Source organism: Macrosteles quadrilineatus, unplaced genomic scaffold, assembly GCF_028750875.1.
Source record: "Macrosteles quadrilineatus isolate MER2022 unplaced genomic scaffold, UCM_ALF_1.0 Scaffold_5__1_contigs__length_97177068, whole genome shotgun sequence".
Taxonomy (NCBI): domain Eukaryota; kingdom Metazoa; phylum Arthropoda; class Insecta; order Hemiptera; family Cicadellidae; genus Macrosteles; species Macrosteles quadrilineatus.
In genome coordinates, this window is record NW_026542598.1 from 49,171,966 (window position 1) to 49,190,650 (window position 18,685).

Consider the following 18,685-nt stretch of genomic DNA (forward strand, 5'->3'; position numbering starts at 1 on the left):
GACATCTGACAGGTGTTACTGTTACTGCTGGTACTTATCTCAACATTCTATGGCATTGCTAACGACCGCTTAGCTTTGAATTTTGGGTGTGTTCGTGTGTTGTGATATCGCTGACAAGGAATAAATTTGTTGTTTTGAACAGTTACCCTGTCATTGCAGAACCTCATTTTAGTGAATAATATCCACCAAGGATGGGTGATGAAAGTGGAAGCAGTACCAGAGCTGCAGAGCAAAGGTTACAATTACTTCAAGAAATGAGGTGCCAAAATTTTGATATGATAAGATTTGCTTCTTACCGAACTGCGTGTAAATTAAGATTCATCCAAAAGAAGTTTCACTGTAAGTAAACATCTCATAGATAAGTTAGCCTAGTTTATCTTCTAGCCCAGTAGGCCTACGTTGGCTATTCCCTCTCAACACCAACAGACAAGACACATTTACATTTAGCGCAGGGTTTTGTAGCCTAATTGATTAAAACAAGCAAATGGTAAGACTAACATACTGTAATAAGAAATGGTGGTTTTAGTTTTGGCAATTGCTGTGTTGTGCCTAAGAAAACATTGTGCCCTAAGTTATTATACAGTACTTCTTAAACTTTTAGTTTTCCAGGTACTAGTAACCTGGTTGTTAGCCAGTTTTGTTTGTCTCCTAAATTGTCAGCACTGCAGTTAATACTGCCAATGTTGTCGCGGTCAGCCATTCAGTTACCGGTCTCCGATTTGAATAAACAGAGTTGGACAACAAAGTTCACTTGAGCCACAGAGATAAAGTTAAGATAGGCCTAAAGAAAAAAAACATGCTTATGGAACAACTGTGCATTTTTAGCTCTAGAATGGTGGAAATATACTAGGCCTAGTACCGAGTAAGGAAAAGCCCGAACGGCTAAATATTGTTTACTAAGCTATAGCAGTTAACCCTCCCAGTGTTACTTGACGAAAATTCGACAAGCAGCACACTTTGTGTAGTGTTACTTGTCGATTTTTCGACACGCAGACATCGTTTACGGCGAAGGCTCTATGACTGACTGAATCGGATTGAACTGGATCGAGTTAGGTATCGTTCTTTCCGTAATATTCTAAGCTTTCTCCGGAGGTCTGTCTCTAAGCGCTATTCATTTTAGTTCCGAAAATATTGTAGCAGACAGCTGACGTGCGTGTATTTGTAAACAGCTAGGTTCCCCCGGACCGATGACTGATGTGTTTTATTACGTTTATCATTGTTTTAGTGTTAAAAATCAAAAGTAGTGATATACGTGGTGCATTATAAGAAGATTTAAGTGGTTTTGAAGTGCTGGTTGATGATCCTGAAGAAGTAGGTAGTGATATTGATGTAAATTATCAGCCAGATTCCTAGCTATGGTTAGGCTATGCATTCTTAGCTAAACGCTATGTACTGAAATCAGTTTTTTGCCCATAACTTATTTATTTGCAAATCTACTTCCTTATATTATTATATATTTGTAATCCTCATAAAATTTAGAACAAAGTGGCTATTTTCAAATATTTATAGGCCTATAATTTATACAATTTCATTGAGCGCAAACTTATTTTTTTTTTTGAAAATTTTCGAAATTATATTTTTTTACCTAAAATTTTTTTTTTTTTTTAAATGTTCCTTATGTTTTATATATAATATTGAAGCCCATGATTTTCCAAACAAAATGGTATATAGAACATTAGAATTAACATTGTTTTAAGCTTCTCAGATCCGTTTTAATAAAACCTTGCAAATGCGCCAAAAATAGGTGGACATTAAGGCCTAAACTTGGAGGGTTAAAATGTAGTAGGCCGACACAGGCTTTTCCTACAGCATGAGCGCTGTAGTTCGTGATGATGAGGGGGGAGAGGAGAGGCGATAGGGGACGACTAACTTAATAGAGTTTGCACTAGACACAAGTGACTGGTGCTAGACACGACTTAGTGTACCGGTACCATTGAATGTTTCCTCTAGGTATCTTACTTCTCTGTCGCTTAAGTTAGTTTAGGCCTATACTTCCTCGTGAAGCAACAGGCAATAGGCCAAGCCCTCTACAAGTCGTGTTGAAAACCTGTAAATGCCACGTGATTTTACGGTGATGCAGAGTTTTATAAAAAGAATCAGGCTATACAAATTCGGAAGTTAAGTTAGCCTAGATGCATTATAAGTTAAGGTGTAAGGTGACCATGAGAACCTAGATAGTAATATAAGGTGTTGTTAAAAGAGTGCCAGGATTTTAAATGATAGCCTAATTGTTTGGGTGCTATTCAAGCTAGCTAAACATTTTATAGGCTACGTCAAATTGAAGCTAAAATAACTAAGTTTTGTTTCTAATAGGAAACAACTAGGCCTAGGCCTAATAGGAAATTTACAAGTGCCACCGAGCATTGATTTTTGTTAACCAATCAGTTCCTATTAAGGCTTGTTAGGAAGGTAGGTCAGGCTTTATGAGGATTGATTCGTGGCAGAATGAAGTGTTTCAAAGTTAGTTTAGATTTGGAAGCTAAAGTTAAGGTTATATAATGAACCAAATTGTTGATTTATCTTACCTCGAGAAGCTTTTTTTAAATGTAGTCTAGCTAAGAAAATTTAGTACCTATCCTAGGCTATATTCCTTCTTTTAATCATAAAAAACCATTAAAAACTCCAGTGACATAACTTTCTTGAAAGCAGCCAAAAAATTAAATGTTTTTACAGCAACCTAAGACTTCAACAGTCACATTTCATATGATGAACATGAATTTAATAGCCCATATAATGAAGTTTAATTTATAAATGTAACAGGCCCTATATTTATAAACTTAGGCCTATAAATTTTTATCTGAAATAAAACAATTTTATTAGAATTTTAACAGGAAAAATGTGTGCCTAATGTAGTTTAAAATTACTTTTTCAGTGCATTCAGTTGATATTTGGAACGTTATCGAAGCATTCAGAGAAAATGGTCTCAATACATTGGAGCCTCAAACTGAAGTTAATGTTTCGAGACTTGAAATGCTAATTTCTAGTCTGTACCACAATCTGAACAAGCGTCTTCCGTTAGCACAACAAGTCCATGTGGAATCTCTCACTAGTCTGTTGTTAAACTGGCTACTCTCTGCATATGCCATGTAAGTTGTTTTATTGTTAGTATTTTATTTTTAGTTTTTCAACTTCAGTGGAATTTGTACGGTATCCAAAAACACAGCACTGGTTATTTAACTTAGGTTACCTCTTGTCATTTAGTGGCATAAGAAATATTGTACGCCTGGCTATCAACAAAGTCAAGAAAAATTATAAGATGCTAAAAAGTTGGTATACACAAAATAGATGCGTAGAAGAAAAACACTAGGCTGTTTTAGCTGAAAATAATAGATCATTGCCTGGAAAAGTTGGTAAAAATGAAAATATACAGGTTGTACAAGTTGCCAAAAATGAATTTAGCCTAAACATTTTAGGAGATTAATAAAGTTTTTGCATTTCTGTTCAAACTAAAATTTAGTACCTACTTATACGATTAATACAAAAAATAAAATTATTTAAATAAAAATAGACTCAATAACAAGGCTCCACAACTTTGGTGAGTTTTTGATACAAATATTTATAAAGAATACAGTTTAATATTTTGTAACTAACTAGGCTTACATAAGATTGAAAACCAAATATAAAAGGAACCTGTAATAATGTACATTATGTTTTAGTGAAACTCTCGGAAGAATTAGAGTATTCTCAATTAAAGTGGCGTTGGCTACCATGTGTGCGGGGAAGTTGATGGATAAGCTAAGATGTAAGTACAAATCACACTAAAATACACAAAAGTCCTGCTAACTCCAACTAATTGGAACCGGACCCTATTCAGTATTACTACATTTTTTAATCAGTCGGAAATAGATTGGAATTGCATAGTTGAACTATTTAAAAATGTATTTTAACCCTAGGTATAGCTGTAAATGGCCATTATATTGTTTCCACGATAAATCACAAAAACACCATGTTTATCTTCCCTGATCTTGTTCTTCTTACAAAGAATTCTGTCAATGAATCCATGAATGCTAGGTCTATTTCTAATTATTCAAAATTTATATGCAATTCGCAAACTTTTGTTCATCCCCAACAGGTGGTTTGGATTAGCCGGACATTCGGATAGCCTTGGGTGTAGGCTATCCAATCCAAGAGAGTAGAAGTTTTACTTAAAAATACTCTTGTGCTTTTAAAAGCTCCTATGTATACTCATAACATTCATATTTAAATTTATACCATATTTTACTTACTTGTTTATTTTTTCAGACATTTTCTCCCAGATTTGTGATGGCAATGGACACATGGTGGCCTGGAAGTTCTCTGAGTATCTAAGAGAAGTTCTCTGTCTCCCAGCTGCTGTGTATGAATCTCCCAGCTTCAGCTTCAATGACAACCTTGCAACTGATATATTCTCTGGGGTAAGTTTCCCATTAGGCCTACGTTTTTTAACTTTTTAAATTTGGGGAAATGATTAGATTTTTGTAATTGTGAGTCGACGATTTTCACAAATGTAACTGGGTACATATTTTATTTCATTAATGCAGCAGTCAAAGTGTGCTGGTGCAATGGCTGGGTTGCGTTCTGAATGCTGACACATCCTAACATAGTCCCGCCTACTGCTGTGGTCAGCCAAGATGTCTGTTACATTATGGACTGCTTTCGTGTTTGTTGACATTTGAAACAAAGAGAAATTACACTTTATAAATTTCATCAGTTCAATTACTGTATTCACTTCATTGTATCTATTCGTGAGAGGTTACTTTTATTATTTTCTTTGTACAGAATGGCAAAGTGACTGTGAACGACTTCATGGACACCATGATGTCTGACCCAGGACCACATTGTTTGGTTTGGTTCCCTCTACTGCATCGGCTGACCAGCGTTGAGAGTGGTTAGTAATGTTTATTGAAGCTCATTACTTTTAAAAAAGATATTTGATTTTAACCCCACACACACAGCAGTCAGCAACAAACAACTGCCAAAACTTTTACAAACTCCCCTTTCAAATAAAAATAAACTGTAGTTTTTACTAATTTCCATAAACAACGTTTGTTTGAATGAAATATTACAATACCTGGAAATAATGTCAGGTGAGCTAGAATTTGGTTATACAACCATCGGTTTTGAACTTTGGTTAATTGTGAAATACATAACAATACAAGATTACTTTGTCCCTGGGATTGTGGAGAGATATCAGCCATTTACAACCACATAAAACACGGATACAAAAACTAATATAAATTCAATCTCTATATCCCTCCGAGTGTCCATAGTTTAGGCCTTAATGTCCACCTATTTTTGGCCCCTTTGCAAGGTTTTATTAAAACGGATCTGAGAAGCTTAAAACAATGTTAATTCTAATGTTCTATATACCATTTTGTTTGGAAAATCATGGGCTTCAATATTATAAATAAAACATAAGGAACATTTAAAAAAAAAAACATTTTTAGGTAAAAAAAAATATAATTTCGAAAATTTTCAAAAAAAAATAAGTTCGCGCTCAATGAAATTGTATAAATTATAGGCCTATAAATATTTGAAAATTGGCACTTTGTTCTAAATTTAATGAGGATTACAAATATATAATCATATAGCGAGGTAAGTTATCAAATAAATAAGTTATGAGCGAAAAACGGATTTCAGTACATAGCGTTTAGCTAAGAATGCATAGCCTAACCATAGCTAGGAATCTGGCTGATAATTTACATCAATATCACTACCTACTTCTTCAGGATCATCAACCAGCACTTCAAAACCACTTAAATCTTCTTATAATGCACCACGTATATCACTACTTTTGATTTTTAACACTAAAACAATGATAAACGTAATAAAACACATCAGTCATCGGTCCGGGGGAACCTAGCTGTTTACAAATACACGCACGTCAGCTGTCTGCTACAATATTTTCGGAACTAAAATGAATAGCGCTTAGAGACAGACCTCTGGAGAAAGCTTAGAATATTACGGAAAGAACGATACCTAACTCGATCCAGTTCAATCCGATTCAGTCAGTCATAGAGCCTTCGCCGTAAACGATGTTTGTGCGTCTTAAACTCGACGCGTGACCCTACACAAAGTGTGTTGTGCGTCTTAAACTCGACGCGTGACCCTCGGAGGGATATATACAGGGTGTCCATAAAAAACGTTTCAGGACTTTGGGAAATGAATCCCCATACTAAAAGGAAGAAAAAAGTTTATGGGAAGGTATGTCCGAAAATGCATATTAACCCAGATATCCGCCATTTTGTTTTTTATACAAAAATATTTTTATCTGTAAAGTTTTTTATTCGACGATTATGAAATTTGGTATACATGTTAACATACACAAGACCTATGATAGAAAAAATAATAAAGTTGTTCCAATTGTAAATTTCAAAATGGCGGCCGTTTGAATTTTTCTAACTTAAATAACTCAAAAACGGCTAATTCTATTAAAAAAGGTCAAGAATACTTTTTTTAGCATTTTTAATTTCCTATCAAACGATACCAAGATCAAAAAGATCGGACAAAAGATAACTGAAATATAACGTTTTTTGTGTAAAAATAAGGCAAAAATTAGGGGTTCCCCGACTAACTTTGCCTTATTTTTACACAAAAAACGTTATATTTCAGTTATCTTTTGTCCGATCTTTTTGATCTTGGTATCGTTTGATAGGAAATTAAAAATGCTAAAAAAAGTATTCTTGACATTTTTTCATAGAATTAGCCGTTTTTGAGTTATTTAAGTTAGAAAAATTCAAACGGCCGCCATTTTGAAATTTACAATTGGAACAACTTTATTATTTTTTCTATCATAGGTCTTGTGTATGTTAACATGTATACCAAATTTCATAATCGTCGAATAAAAAACTGTACAGATAAAAATATTTTTGTATAAAAAACAAAATGGCGGATATCTGGGTTAATATGCATTTTCGGACATACTTTCCCATAAACTTTTTTCTTCCTTTTAGTATGGGGATTCATTTCCCAAAGTCCTGAAACGTTTTTTATGGACACCCTGTATATAAATGCGAAACTCCGATCAATGCACAGGCAAAACCATAGCCCCTAGAAGCATGAGATTTTGCATACATATTCCTCTCAAAGCGTGGCAGACAATAAGAAGCGATTTAAAAAAAAATCCCAATGGGCCCAGCCACACAGAAGGTGAAAGTTATCATGGAGTTCATATAGGAAGAATAATTTGTTTTGGGTTTTTGTTTACATTTTTCTGCAATTTATTTAACCATCAGCTGTTAGAATAAAAAAATTAAGTTTACTGAGGTTATTTCGGAGCATATAAACATCATAGTTGTGTGTCAGTGAAATTAACCTAATTTATTGTGGAATTTTAGTTTTATCTGTAGTTTTTTTCTGTTATGTGTGATTAGTGTTGAAAAAAGTAGAATTGAACTGATTTTTTTATTGCATTTAAATTTGTAAGAACTTATGATAGGCTATAGTTCTGTTAGTATTTTTGTAGTTGTTTAAACCATTACATTGTATGGGCACTAAGGTTTTAAATGTTAATGGCGAGTTTGTTCAACACAATATCATTCACATCAGAGGAGATGGTGCATGTTTATTTACTTTACTCGCATTAATAATTCACCTTACACACATACACACACTAACTGTGCGCGAAGCAATTGTTGAACATGTTGTGAGGAACTGGGACTACTTCTCAATCTTATCCCGCGACAGTGACAGGAATAATTACCTTAATTCTAGGGAATACTTCTATGAAATGTCCAAGCCGTTAACCTTTGGTGGGTTGTGTGAGCTGGTTGCGGCTTCACAACTATTCACATTTGTTTTTGAGGTTTATCGGAATGGTGAATTATATGTCAACGTAATCCCGTGAAAAGACTCAGATTTACACAATTCCCGTCTAGTGGGCACTTTGACGTTTTAGAGCCACAAAAAGAGCCCATTTCTCCCAATTGTCAGCCAAATCAAATCTCTTTTTGATAATGTAGTTGAGGCCATAGTGATTACTGGATGTGCCTGAGGGAAATCAGTTTTTATACCATGACTTATGATCGCAGGACTAGACTTAAGAGAGGATTGTTTTTCTCATGGGCAATTTTATTTTGCATGTTTGCGGGTCAGCTCAGCCACTAGTCTGGTGATGCTAGCACCTTCTGGGAAAACAAAAAATGTCATAGCCTATACAAAGAAATTCTGTAAATAGTAAAAAATAGTATGAATAACAAACAAACTTTTGACTGTAGTTTCAATCATTATTGTAAAATGAAATATAAAAATTAAAATCATTTTTTGTTTTTCCTATTTCATGTGATTTATTTTATCTTGCACTTAACCACAAATTTATTAAAAATGCCAACCAGTTTGAAAGTTTCCGTAGCGAAGCACAGGTATTCCGCTAGTAGCCTACATAGAATTGGTCAGGTAAAAATTACCAACATTGTTTCAGTTGTACACCCGACTGTGTGCGATGCTTGCCAGAGAGAGAACTTTTCAGGGTTTCGCTATAGATGTCAGAAATGTCACAGCTTTCAGATGTGTCAGGACTGCTTCTGGAGAGGCAGAGTGTCTTCGTCCCACACAATTGAGCATGAAGTTAAGGAATACACTTCTTATGTAAGTTTGATTGAATTGCTTTCCTGTGATTTGATAGATTGAGTGCTTAGTAATTAATTTAGTTTGTAGAGTAATTCTAGCAAACCTATTTTGGTAGTACAGTATGTGACGCAAAATTCTAGGGGGAAATAAACTAGTATTCACCAAGTCAGGCTAGGCCTAGAACTGGCCACACTCAAAATTTCTTCCCCGGAGTGCTCAGAAGGAGCCGAGATAAATCCAGGGGTCGATGCGAAGTTGTCACGGCTTTGACTGATCAATTTATTTAAATTTAATCAAAGGCTCAGAGCTCTAGAAGCGCTCAGGAAATCCTGCAGACGCCCAGTTGGAGCTATATCATCCCAGCCTTCGTTAACGTGTTGTGGAGAATTATGCCTAACTTTTAGTATGACTCTGTAGGGCAGGTACAAAATTCAAATTGCAGCTCTTCAAAGTGATTTAAATCTATTTTGTCCCGAACACAACCGATTGGGGAGCAGATCGATCAGGTGTTCTAGCTTCTTCCTCCTATAGGGGTAGGCCTACTGACTACAATTAAATCCATTTATTTTTCAGAAATCCCCAAGTAAACAGATTGGTCATTCACTGCGAAAATCATTCCGATGTGTTCCTGAAAAAGGCAAAGCATCACACCCACGATTCCCAGACGAACCTGAAAAGACAATCAACCTTTCCCATATTGTGTAAGTTTAATAAATATTAATAACTCTAAATATTTAGTGGAAATAGTTCTTGTTGTAATCTGAGCAAATAAATGTCATTAATTGGTTATGAAAATCATTTCTTGAAACCTATGTTTAATATGTTACAAATATTAAAACTTTAATAACTCCGATGTACTGTACACTTACAAGTAATCATGAGTGTAGTAGCCAGTGAACTTGCATTGACCTGGTCAAGACACTAAGTGCTCAGAACGATAATAAAAGCTTTGAAGATTTGTAAAATTTGTTTAATTTTAAAAGACCCTTTTTTGGAAAGGCTGTAGCTATCTGTGCAGTTGTAACATTTTGTTATTTCAATAGCCAGCATTCTTCTCTAATCAATCTTGACAATTTTATTTAAGGTGCAGTTAATCTAGTCAGGACGCAGGACTTTATCCAGTTGATTCGGGATAAAATCATGCCGATTAATAATAGCTTTCAGCGGACAAAACTGTGAATTGGTTGTTTGGTACTGTACCAACATTAACATTTATGTGTACTTACCTAGAAAAATAGGTGTCTTGTGCGAGAAGAACATTCTCTTTATTGGTAAACTACCTCCTTTTATAGCCTTGTCTTTTTTTCAGGCCTCCATCTCCTCTTCCATCCCACAATGGGTTCCCAGATGCGTACGGAACTTCACCCTACGATGTTGGTTCTCTTGATAGCAGATCTACTGCGAGAAGGTAACATAGTTAACTTTAGACCAAATTGAGTAACTCTACCATATTCTTTCCTTGCAATCTTCATAAACCAGAAACAATGTTACTCACTAGTTTGTTTGAGTTGTTTTAACTTTATGTTTTAAACCTGAAAATTTGAACGTTTGACTTGAAATTGAAAATCTTGAATTTTCCTTGCATTTTTACTTTTATGGCTTGTTGGAGATCATGAACACACTTGACAACAAACTTGAATCATTAGCAGTAGTTATAAATAGTAGCAGGGAACCTTATGTAGTCTCGGGCGACTAGTTTTGAAAAAGTTGTTTCATTATCAAGCCCATTTCGTCACACATAAATTAATTGAACAATTTCTTCGTCAATATTTAACATTTAAACACCCAAAGAACACGGATATATTTGATAAACATAGAATAATGCGCAGCCGGCCATAACACGCACGCACGTCGACGTATACGCCTTCGCTAACCCTTATATTTGTTGCATTATTATAATGTGTAATAATGTTATATGTTATTATGTTATAATATTTGTTTATGTAGTTGAGTCGTTTCCATCGACGTGGGTGCGTGCTATGGCCGGCCGCACATGTATGTAAACAGTCACTTCCATGTTCTTCATCTATTTCATGTTCTTCAGTCATTAAAAGTTAAATTTGTACATATTGACCACGACATTGTGTTCAATTAATTTATGTGTGACAAAATGGGCTTGATAATGAAACAACTGTTTCGAAACTAGTTGCCCCAGACTACAAAAGGATTGACAACGTAAGGTACATAAACCTATTTATTAATAAATATTTTATAAATCAATCCTGGAGGCAATGCTGAATAAAGTAGCAGGAGGGTGGTTTTTAACGTATAAACCAGTGATGTGTTATAATTATTCTCTCGCAGTCCAGGAAAGTATACCGGAAGCCTGGACTCGTCCCGGATGGATGATGAACACAAACTGATTGCTCGATACGCCGCAAGACTGGCTGCTGAGTCCCGGAATAGTGTAAGTTGTCTCTAGTACATTTTAGTGTTAAACCTTTTCTACTCTGACCAATTTTCCAAGTATGAGAATAACTATATATATGTGTGAGTTTTGGGTAAACTAAGGTCTGCAACAAGTGCCAATCACGGCCAATTGAGCTCATCAAATGTCTCCTACAGTGAGAGGAGAGATTGTCGCACCTACCAAGTAAAAATTAACTACTTCCTGTTTTTAGATTTCCGTAGTCTAAGGGGCCAATCCTTGTTAAAGTCCATTGCTAGTTTATGGATGCAAACAGCAATAAGTGTTGGAAGGAAAAAAAGTGCATAACAGTTGGAGGGTTTTTAAGATGGCTGTTGAAAATTTTGCATGCAAAACATGGTTAATATTGTGCTCCAAGGTTGTGGTTGTGTTCAATTTTTATTTAAGCAGTGACCAAATTTGCGCAAGTTTGGCATGCAGTTCCTGGTATGACTGGACAAGAGATTACCAAACTGATAGGATGCGTCTCTTATTCACTATGAAATAATGAACTAACTAGGATAATTGCTCGTGATAATTATTGTTTAAATAATTTACAACAGTATTTATGGTTTTGTTTTTCCACAATATTTGTTATATGCAGTACAATAATTGCAATTGGACAATAAAATCTTGAATGAAATGCTCCAAGCATCTGACCAGCATTTGTTTGCACAGCAGGGTCGCACAGCTTCTGAAGCATCGCTGGGCCTGGACACTTCTCGAGCACAGAGAGAGCTCATTACCCAGCTGGAGGCCAAGAACAGAGAGATCATGAGGGAGATTGCACGACTGCGCAGGCAACAAGAGCTGGAGGTGAGCGAGAGTTTAAAGTGATTGTATATGGTACATACTCAACTGTGAAAACTGTGAATACGTGCATTTTGCTAACCATGGAAAAATCTGGATTGAGTTGTGAAGTTAACCGTGAATATGGAGTTAAATCTTGTATATAGGGATGGGACAATACAAATTCTTGATTCTGCAAAACATTCGAGATATATAAGAAACTGTGAATTCTTGATATCTCAAGCCTTTGAATTGAATACCAATTTTAGAATCTCCTGTAATCAAGGGAAAGTAGTGATGTTTACTGCTTTCACAGTAACATCATATTTCTATTCCACCATTGTGGCAACCAAACAACCTATAAATCATCTACCACAATCGCTGTGTCATCGTGAATTTCCAGTAGGGAATACTTTGTAGACAAGCTTTTGGGATCGCTTTAATATCCATAGATAAACGACCAAAAATTGTAACCATAAAAAATGGAAATGAAAAGGTTTGTGTTTTGAGTAGGCTATTTTTATTAGAATGTATGAATATTTTGAATGTATAGATCCTTAACTTAAAAAGCTGTCCTGATTATTTTAAAATCATTTTGATGTCAAGAATAGTGTTAAATGGTAATTGTAAGCCCTGTTGTTCCGAAGGTGGGACTAGAGGAGAACCCAGCACTGATGTCTGAGCTGCGAGCTCTGAGGCAACGTAAGGATGAGCTGGAGACTCATCTCACATCACTGCAGGACTCTCGCAGACATCTCATGGTGCAGCTAGAGGGACTCATGAAACTACTCAAGGTAATTCGACTACAAATTGCCTAGCAAAGGTCTTTGTTGGTGGAAATGTAGGGGGTAGAAGAGTTTGAATCAATGATTTTTCTTACTAAAGTATTGAGCCTAAATTACAAGATATTTCCAGTAGGTAACATATTAGAAAATGCTGCTTTGTGATTTGACGAAAGAGTAAATGTCACTCTCGGTTAGTATGCAATGAAATGTGCTCAAGGTCAAAAGTAGTTTCATTAGTTACAGTAGAGTTTTAATTATCAAACCTAAACCAGACGCTGCAAAGTCATACCACACGGACATTTTACGGTACTCCATATCCCACAGGGAGGGTCAGATATCACGGAAAATTGGATAACCGGGAGTCAGGTAATGACTCAAACTGTAAAAAAAATAAGTTTAGACTTTTTGTAATCTAAATATTTTTAAATCTTAATATGCCTACATTATGTCACTTTATGCACAATAAGTGTTGTGATTAAACACAATATGTTCAAGGCTTGTAGAATGACTGTTACTGTTTTACAGAACCACCAAGCGTCGCCCAGGTCTACCCCCAACTCATCGCCCCGCTCCACCAAGTCTCCCCCACCATCCTCCAGGTCAGCTCCCCCCACCCCTGGCTCTGTCATGTCGGGAGCAGAACCACCGTCTCTTACCAATGATGTGCGCTCTGCATTCGGCGGCTCAGCTTCTTTACTGGGTGAGTTTCTTTAATACTGGAGTTATTAACCAATCACTTCATTCCTTAATTTAAAATATGAGGCCAGATTTTATAATTACTTGGGAGTTTGCGAGACAGAAAATTTTATTTCATTAAACAAATGCTTGTGAGAGTAGGTCATAATATATTGCTGTGATTGCGGGAGATGATAACTTATTTACAGTATTGTTGTATGGGTGTAGGTCATAATATATTGCTTTGGAGTGGATCACAATATTTTTCTGCAACTACAGGAGTAGGCTACGATATATTTAGACTACTACTAACAATCAACACTTGCTTATGTTGTGTTAGGATCATCCAACAACTGCCTGGCAGGAGGAGGTGGCAGTGACGGAGGTAACCGTAGCCTCAGAAGTGACTTGCTGGTGGCCGCGGACTCTGTCACTTGCGCCATGTCTACTCTCGTCCGAGAACTCAATTCTGGTGAGTCTCACCTGGTTACTTTGTACAGTAGAACCCCTCAACTATGCCACTAAGGGAACAAGTCCCTGGAAGGACATCCATTTGATCGGTAAACCAACCTATTATAAAAAGATTACTAATTTCAAATTGAACTGCCTTGAAACTCTTAATATTAAATTATAGATGAAAACCTACTTAATTATTTGTCAGAAAGTTACAAAAAGAGTTATTTTATGCTATCTAGGCTACATATATGAAGCTTATTACAGCACATTTTCAACAACATTAAATTGTTATATGTTTAAAATAAATCACATCGACACATCATTCAAGTGTTTGTAAATACTTGACAAACATCACTAATTGTGATTCATTGGCTTAGTGATAAATCACGATCAGCTGTATTGAAGTAAAAAAAAACCAGCTGTAAATGGCTATTAATGCTATTCTTCTGGAGAACATTTTACATTATATCTAATTTTGTGTTAACATTTTGGGAATTTAACTATTTTCCCCGCCGTCACAGGATCGAGACCTTTAAGTTGAGCCCTCTCCCATCGTTCTACGACTTCTCAGTCGCCCAAAATTTTGAGGCAAAAAATCACCTTACGTAATTAATATATAAGATTGTAAAAAAAGTAGTGTTACTAAACAAGATAATCTGTGGTTTTAATAGATGAATCTGGCAAAATAAAAGCAGCACACCTTAATCAGTAGGCTTTAATTTGATTCATTCAACACTCATCCTTCATTTATCTTCGCCTTAACATATGCAGCCTGGCTTTTCAGCGTACGAAACCGATCTAATATATTTGTTAATCTTTCAGAAGGATCAGACCAAGAAGATAATCAAGACCAAGGAAACATAAGGAAACCCCTAGGTAAGATAATTATTTGATGTAAATACTCAAATTTGTAGACAAATATTTTTCCCTACAGTTACCTGACAAACTGGGCCTCCTTGCACTAATTTTAGCACGCAAAGTAGCTAATTGCTGCATTTACGTACTTTTGCCGCACTTAATTTTTTTTTGTACTCCAGTATTCCAACCAAACAACACAAAACAGTGTGCTTTTATTAGGCACATAATACGTGTACGCTTGAAAATAAGATGACAACACTTAAAGATACTACGATCAGCTGGTGCAGCGTTTCCCATTTCGTCCAACGCTCGGATTTAACCTAACCTAAAAACATGTTGTATAGAGTTTGAAAAACTAATTATTTATATGCTTTATATTAACTGAAGGAAAAATAATAATATAATGTGTAACACGAGCGCAAAGTATTAAAATACTATTATTAGTATTAAAATACTACAACTAAAACCCACTTAAAATTAATATCAGTTATAATATTTTATATTTTCTGCTGTGTTGTGTAATTGTTGGGATGTGTACAGAATTGGACGGACAAGTGGTGGAAGACAGATGGGGGGCTGAGCTTTGCAGTAGATATGACCAGGAGGCTCAGTTCTTGAACAACAGATCCGAGTTTGATAATATGGTATGTCAACTTCTTGATATATGCTTACATTAAATAGTAGTTACGTTTCAAGGATTTAAAAAGATGGTTTGACTATTAAAAAAAAATATCTATGTTGTGAGTTTGTAAGAGTTTGTGTTCCGGTGTTGTCCCTAAAAGTTTACCAGTAAAGTTCATTTCTGTACTTAAACGGTTCACCCTTTGCTTTGAGGCATACGTTACATGCTAGGCCTTTTGAGACCGAGGTGAACATAATGATTCAAGGTAACATTAAAGGCGACTAACTTCCTAAAAATGAACAGATTAAAATTGCAATTGAAAACATAAGAGAAAGAATTAATTGAGATTTTCATGAAGTTGTGAGTAGGCCTACATGTAATGCTTGAAAATATGATACTTAAGGAACTGGGAGGGTGTGGTATAACTACAGAGAAGTAAGATACAGAGGAAACATTCAATGGTACACTTAAGTGGTGTCTAGCGCTAGTGCTGATGTCTAGGGCAATGGCTCCCTTCCGCCTCCTCACCATCACGTACTACAACGCTCACGGTGGAGGAAGACCCTTTGCCTTGTGTGATAGGATTTGCCACTCAGTGCTAGCCCTTCATGCTCATCCTTGTTCGTCACAAGTATACTACCGCGCCAACATACCAGAGCTGAAAGCACACGGTTGTCCCATAAGCTTGTATCCTCTGGACCTTACTTCTCTGTGGTATAACCAAAAACTCTGGATCACCACAAATATTGCTAAAGTTAACCTATAAGTTAATGAGATATAACTTACAATTTCTTGAAATGTACTCTTTGACTGCTTGTGAATCAAATGAATCATTTGAGGCATTATTAAAAAAGTTCAATGTTTGTCATGTACAACACATAAAATAAAATTCCAGCATTGGGAGTGTGTCCACTGTCCAGCTGTCAAGTGTCAGATTATCAAATGCTGACTGCATTACTGATTAATTAAAGGTACATTCTTTGTATTTGTTAACTAATCACACGCTTTTTTAACTTTTAATTGATTTGCTCGTATAATACTTAACATATAAATTATTTGTTAATTATTGATAGAGTCTGAGTGATAAAAAAATCATTCAAGACAATACATTGGAAAATATATTGTTGATCTTCTCAGTACCTATTTAAATATTATGTTAAAGGTTCATGCTTATTTTCATTTTTAGAATGACTATGGGAATGACTCCAACCATCTCCAGCAGAACCAGGTTAGTAGTGATTCATTGTTGTAGGTTAATAAGATCAAGTTGTTTCATAATTGAAACAAAAAATAAGCATTGAAAATAGTAAAAAACATACGCTATCTATAAATTTGATCGGTTATTTGTGTTAGTGAACAACCAAAACAAAACTTAAAGAATTAATTTAATGTGGTTTTTTCAGGGTAGAATGAGAGATGGGGAAGAGAATGGTGAACTCGATGAAATGCTACAAATGAATGGAAGAAGACGATAATTTCTTTACCGTAAATTGAATTCATACCATATTACCATAATCAATTCTATTGCCATGTACATATGCTTTTTATGTATCTATATAGTTTTGAATTGTATATTACAATGCAAATACTTCTTGTACATTAATTAGTTCCTATTGTTATACAATTTATCTACCAAAGATTCGGATTGTAAGGGTTATGATCAAACTTATTTTAAGTTTTTGTACACCTGTTCTTTAGGGCCTGTTTGTTATTTTTTACATTGTTTGTTAATTTACTATGACATATCTATGCTAACGCGTCTTTTAGTTATTTATTTTTAAACTTTACTTTTATGGTGGTTTTATCATTTTGTTTTCAAAGAAGTTGATTTTTGTGTTGACCATATGGGAGCGTGTAATAAAATAGGTTCAATGAAATCACTGAATAATCCCTTTAGCTCAAATGGTTGGGTTGACAAAGCATTCTTATCATGCATCTTTTTTATTTTCCCAAGGTGGAAAATCCCAATAACAACACCCCTGCCGCAGCAAACCTACAGACTAAGCGAATTTCCATTCACCTGGCTGGATTTCCACTAAAATCTTCACTTGAGATTGTCAGTTTTATTTTATTTTTGAATAACATTAATTTTTAATGAGTAATTAGTTTTGCTGCTACAAGGGAAGGTAGGCTAATAAGATGTTTTTTTAATGTTGATAGCTTTTTTTCTCAAGACGCTAGGCACGAGCCTGGAATTGTTTTTCACATTACTTCAGGCTAGACCTAGAAGTTGCGGCATTATCACTTGGATAAAATCAATTGATGACTTGGCGGGATTTGAACCTGGGACTTCAGAGACCGAAGTGAACAGTTTATTTATCCTCCATAAGAATAACGAGGGAATTTTTAATTATTTTATTTTATTCTTTTAGCAACCGTTAGGCATACAACGGCTTCAATATACAAGACTAAAATATTATTATAATTTTTTTTTGTTTTGATTTACTTAATAGTTATAGTAAAATTTGATGTTATGGGGGTAAAGAATGGGGAAAACCAATTTCCACCACATAATGAATTATGAAACGTTTGGCAAATATGCTCTAACGTACAATTAATTTCAACAGGAAAAGTTATATATTTTTTAAGTGTCTCTCTACACATTACCTGTTTTCATTTCGTACAAATTATTATGTATCAGATACCACTGTATCTGTTGATGTTTTAATGTTTAAGTTTGTTTAAAAAGTTAAAAAGTATTTTTACTATGACAAATATTACCTACGAACTAGCTTAATTTGTACATACTTTACATGAATTATATAAGCTAAAATACCTGTCTAAAAGTAAATACTGTATCTTATATGTATGATGGATCTGTATAAATTGTAAGTACTTCTGTAATGTTATATTTATTTTTAAAATATATTGCAAATATGTGTGATTTTAGTGTTAGTGGGCTTTTAGTCATAATTATGTCTATGGACTGTCAACTTAAATGGCGTTTATTTCCTTGTTATTGCTGATATAAACCATGAAATATTTTGAACTGAAGACATGCTATTTAAGTTGGATACAAATCTATTGTTTCAGTAAATAGTAATATTTCATGATTTTTTTCTAGTATGTTTGCGGCTATAAACAAAATGTTTTTCATCAAGTATGTTACAATCAAAATATATCATGAAAAAATCTGTTGTAGCATTATTAATTATTAAGATGAGAAATGATTGTGGAAATATAATAAATTTACCTTCCTAAAAGAAACTGTTTTATGTTTTACCATCTTTTCCCATTTTTCCAAAATAAGTACCAGTACTATAAATATCATGATTATGATATGGGAGGGCTGACGGCATATTCAAACCCAAATGATTGGAAAATGAGTGTAATGACCTCCGTAGCCTCGTTACTGGCTGTGATCATCTGTTTCTTTAGCAAGCCAATGAGAAATATATTAAAAATAAACGTTAATGTGAATATGTGATACAATGATTAACCAGATTGAAGGCTTGTCATCACAGCTTGCTTGGTTTGGTTTACATTAGTGGTACTAATCCTGAGCTATTGATGAATACAAACATACTGCTAATTGACATATGGTAA

The 18,685-nt window shown here is 34.8% G+C and overlaps 1 protein-coding gene across 2 annotated transcripts; it reads left to right on the forward strand.

The window, feature by feature from the left end:
- LOC128995254 (dystrobrevin beta-like) lies at positions 1-18,346 on the forward strand. Of its 2 annotated transcripts, none has more exons than XM_054420208.1 (17): positions 1-339; positions 2,873-3,086; positions 3,657-3,742; positions 4,243-4,394; positions 4,759-4,867; positions 8,399-8,565; positions 9,121-9,248; positions 9,857-9,955; positions 10,852-10,954; positions 11,633-11,770; positions 12,391-12,537; positions 13,054-13,228; positions 13,544-13,675; positions 14,482-14,535; positions 15,058-15,161; positions 16,326-16,367; positions 16,543-18,346. In XM_054420208.1, exons 1-17 carry the CDS (start codon positions 192-194, stop codon positions 16,612-16,614), a joined length of 2,070 nt encoding a protein of 689 aa, XP_054276183.1. In that variant the 5' UTR covers positions 1-191; the 3' UTR covers positions 16,615-18,346. The 2 variants fall into 2 exon arrangements, with proteins under 2 accessions (XP_054276183.1, XP_054276184.1); XM_054420209.1 differs by having other exon boundaries at positions 11,636-11,770.
- The last annotated feature ends 339 nt before the right edge of the window (positions 18,347-18,685 follow it).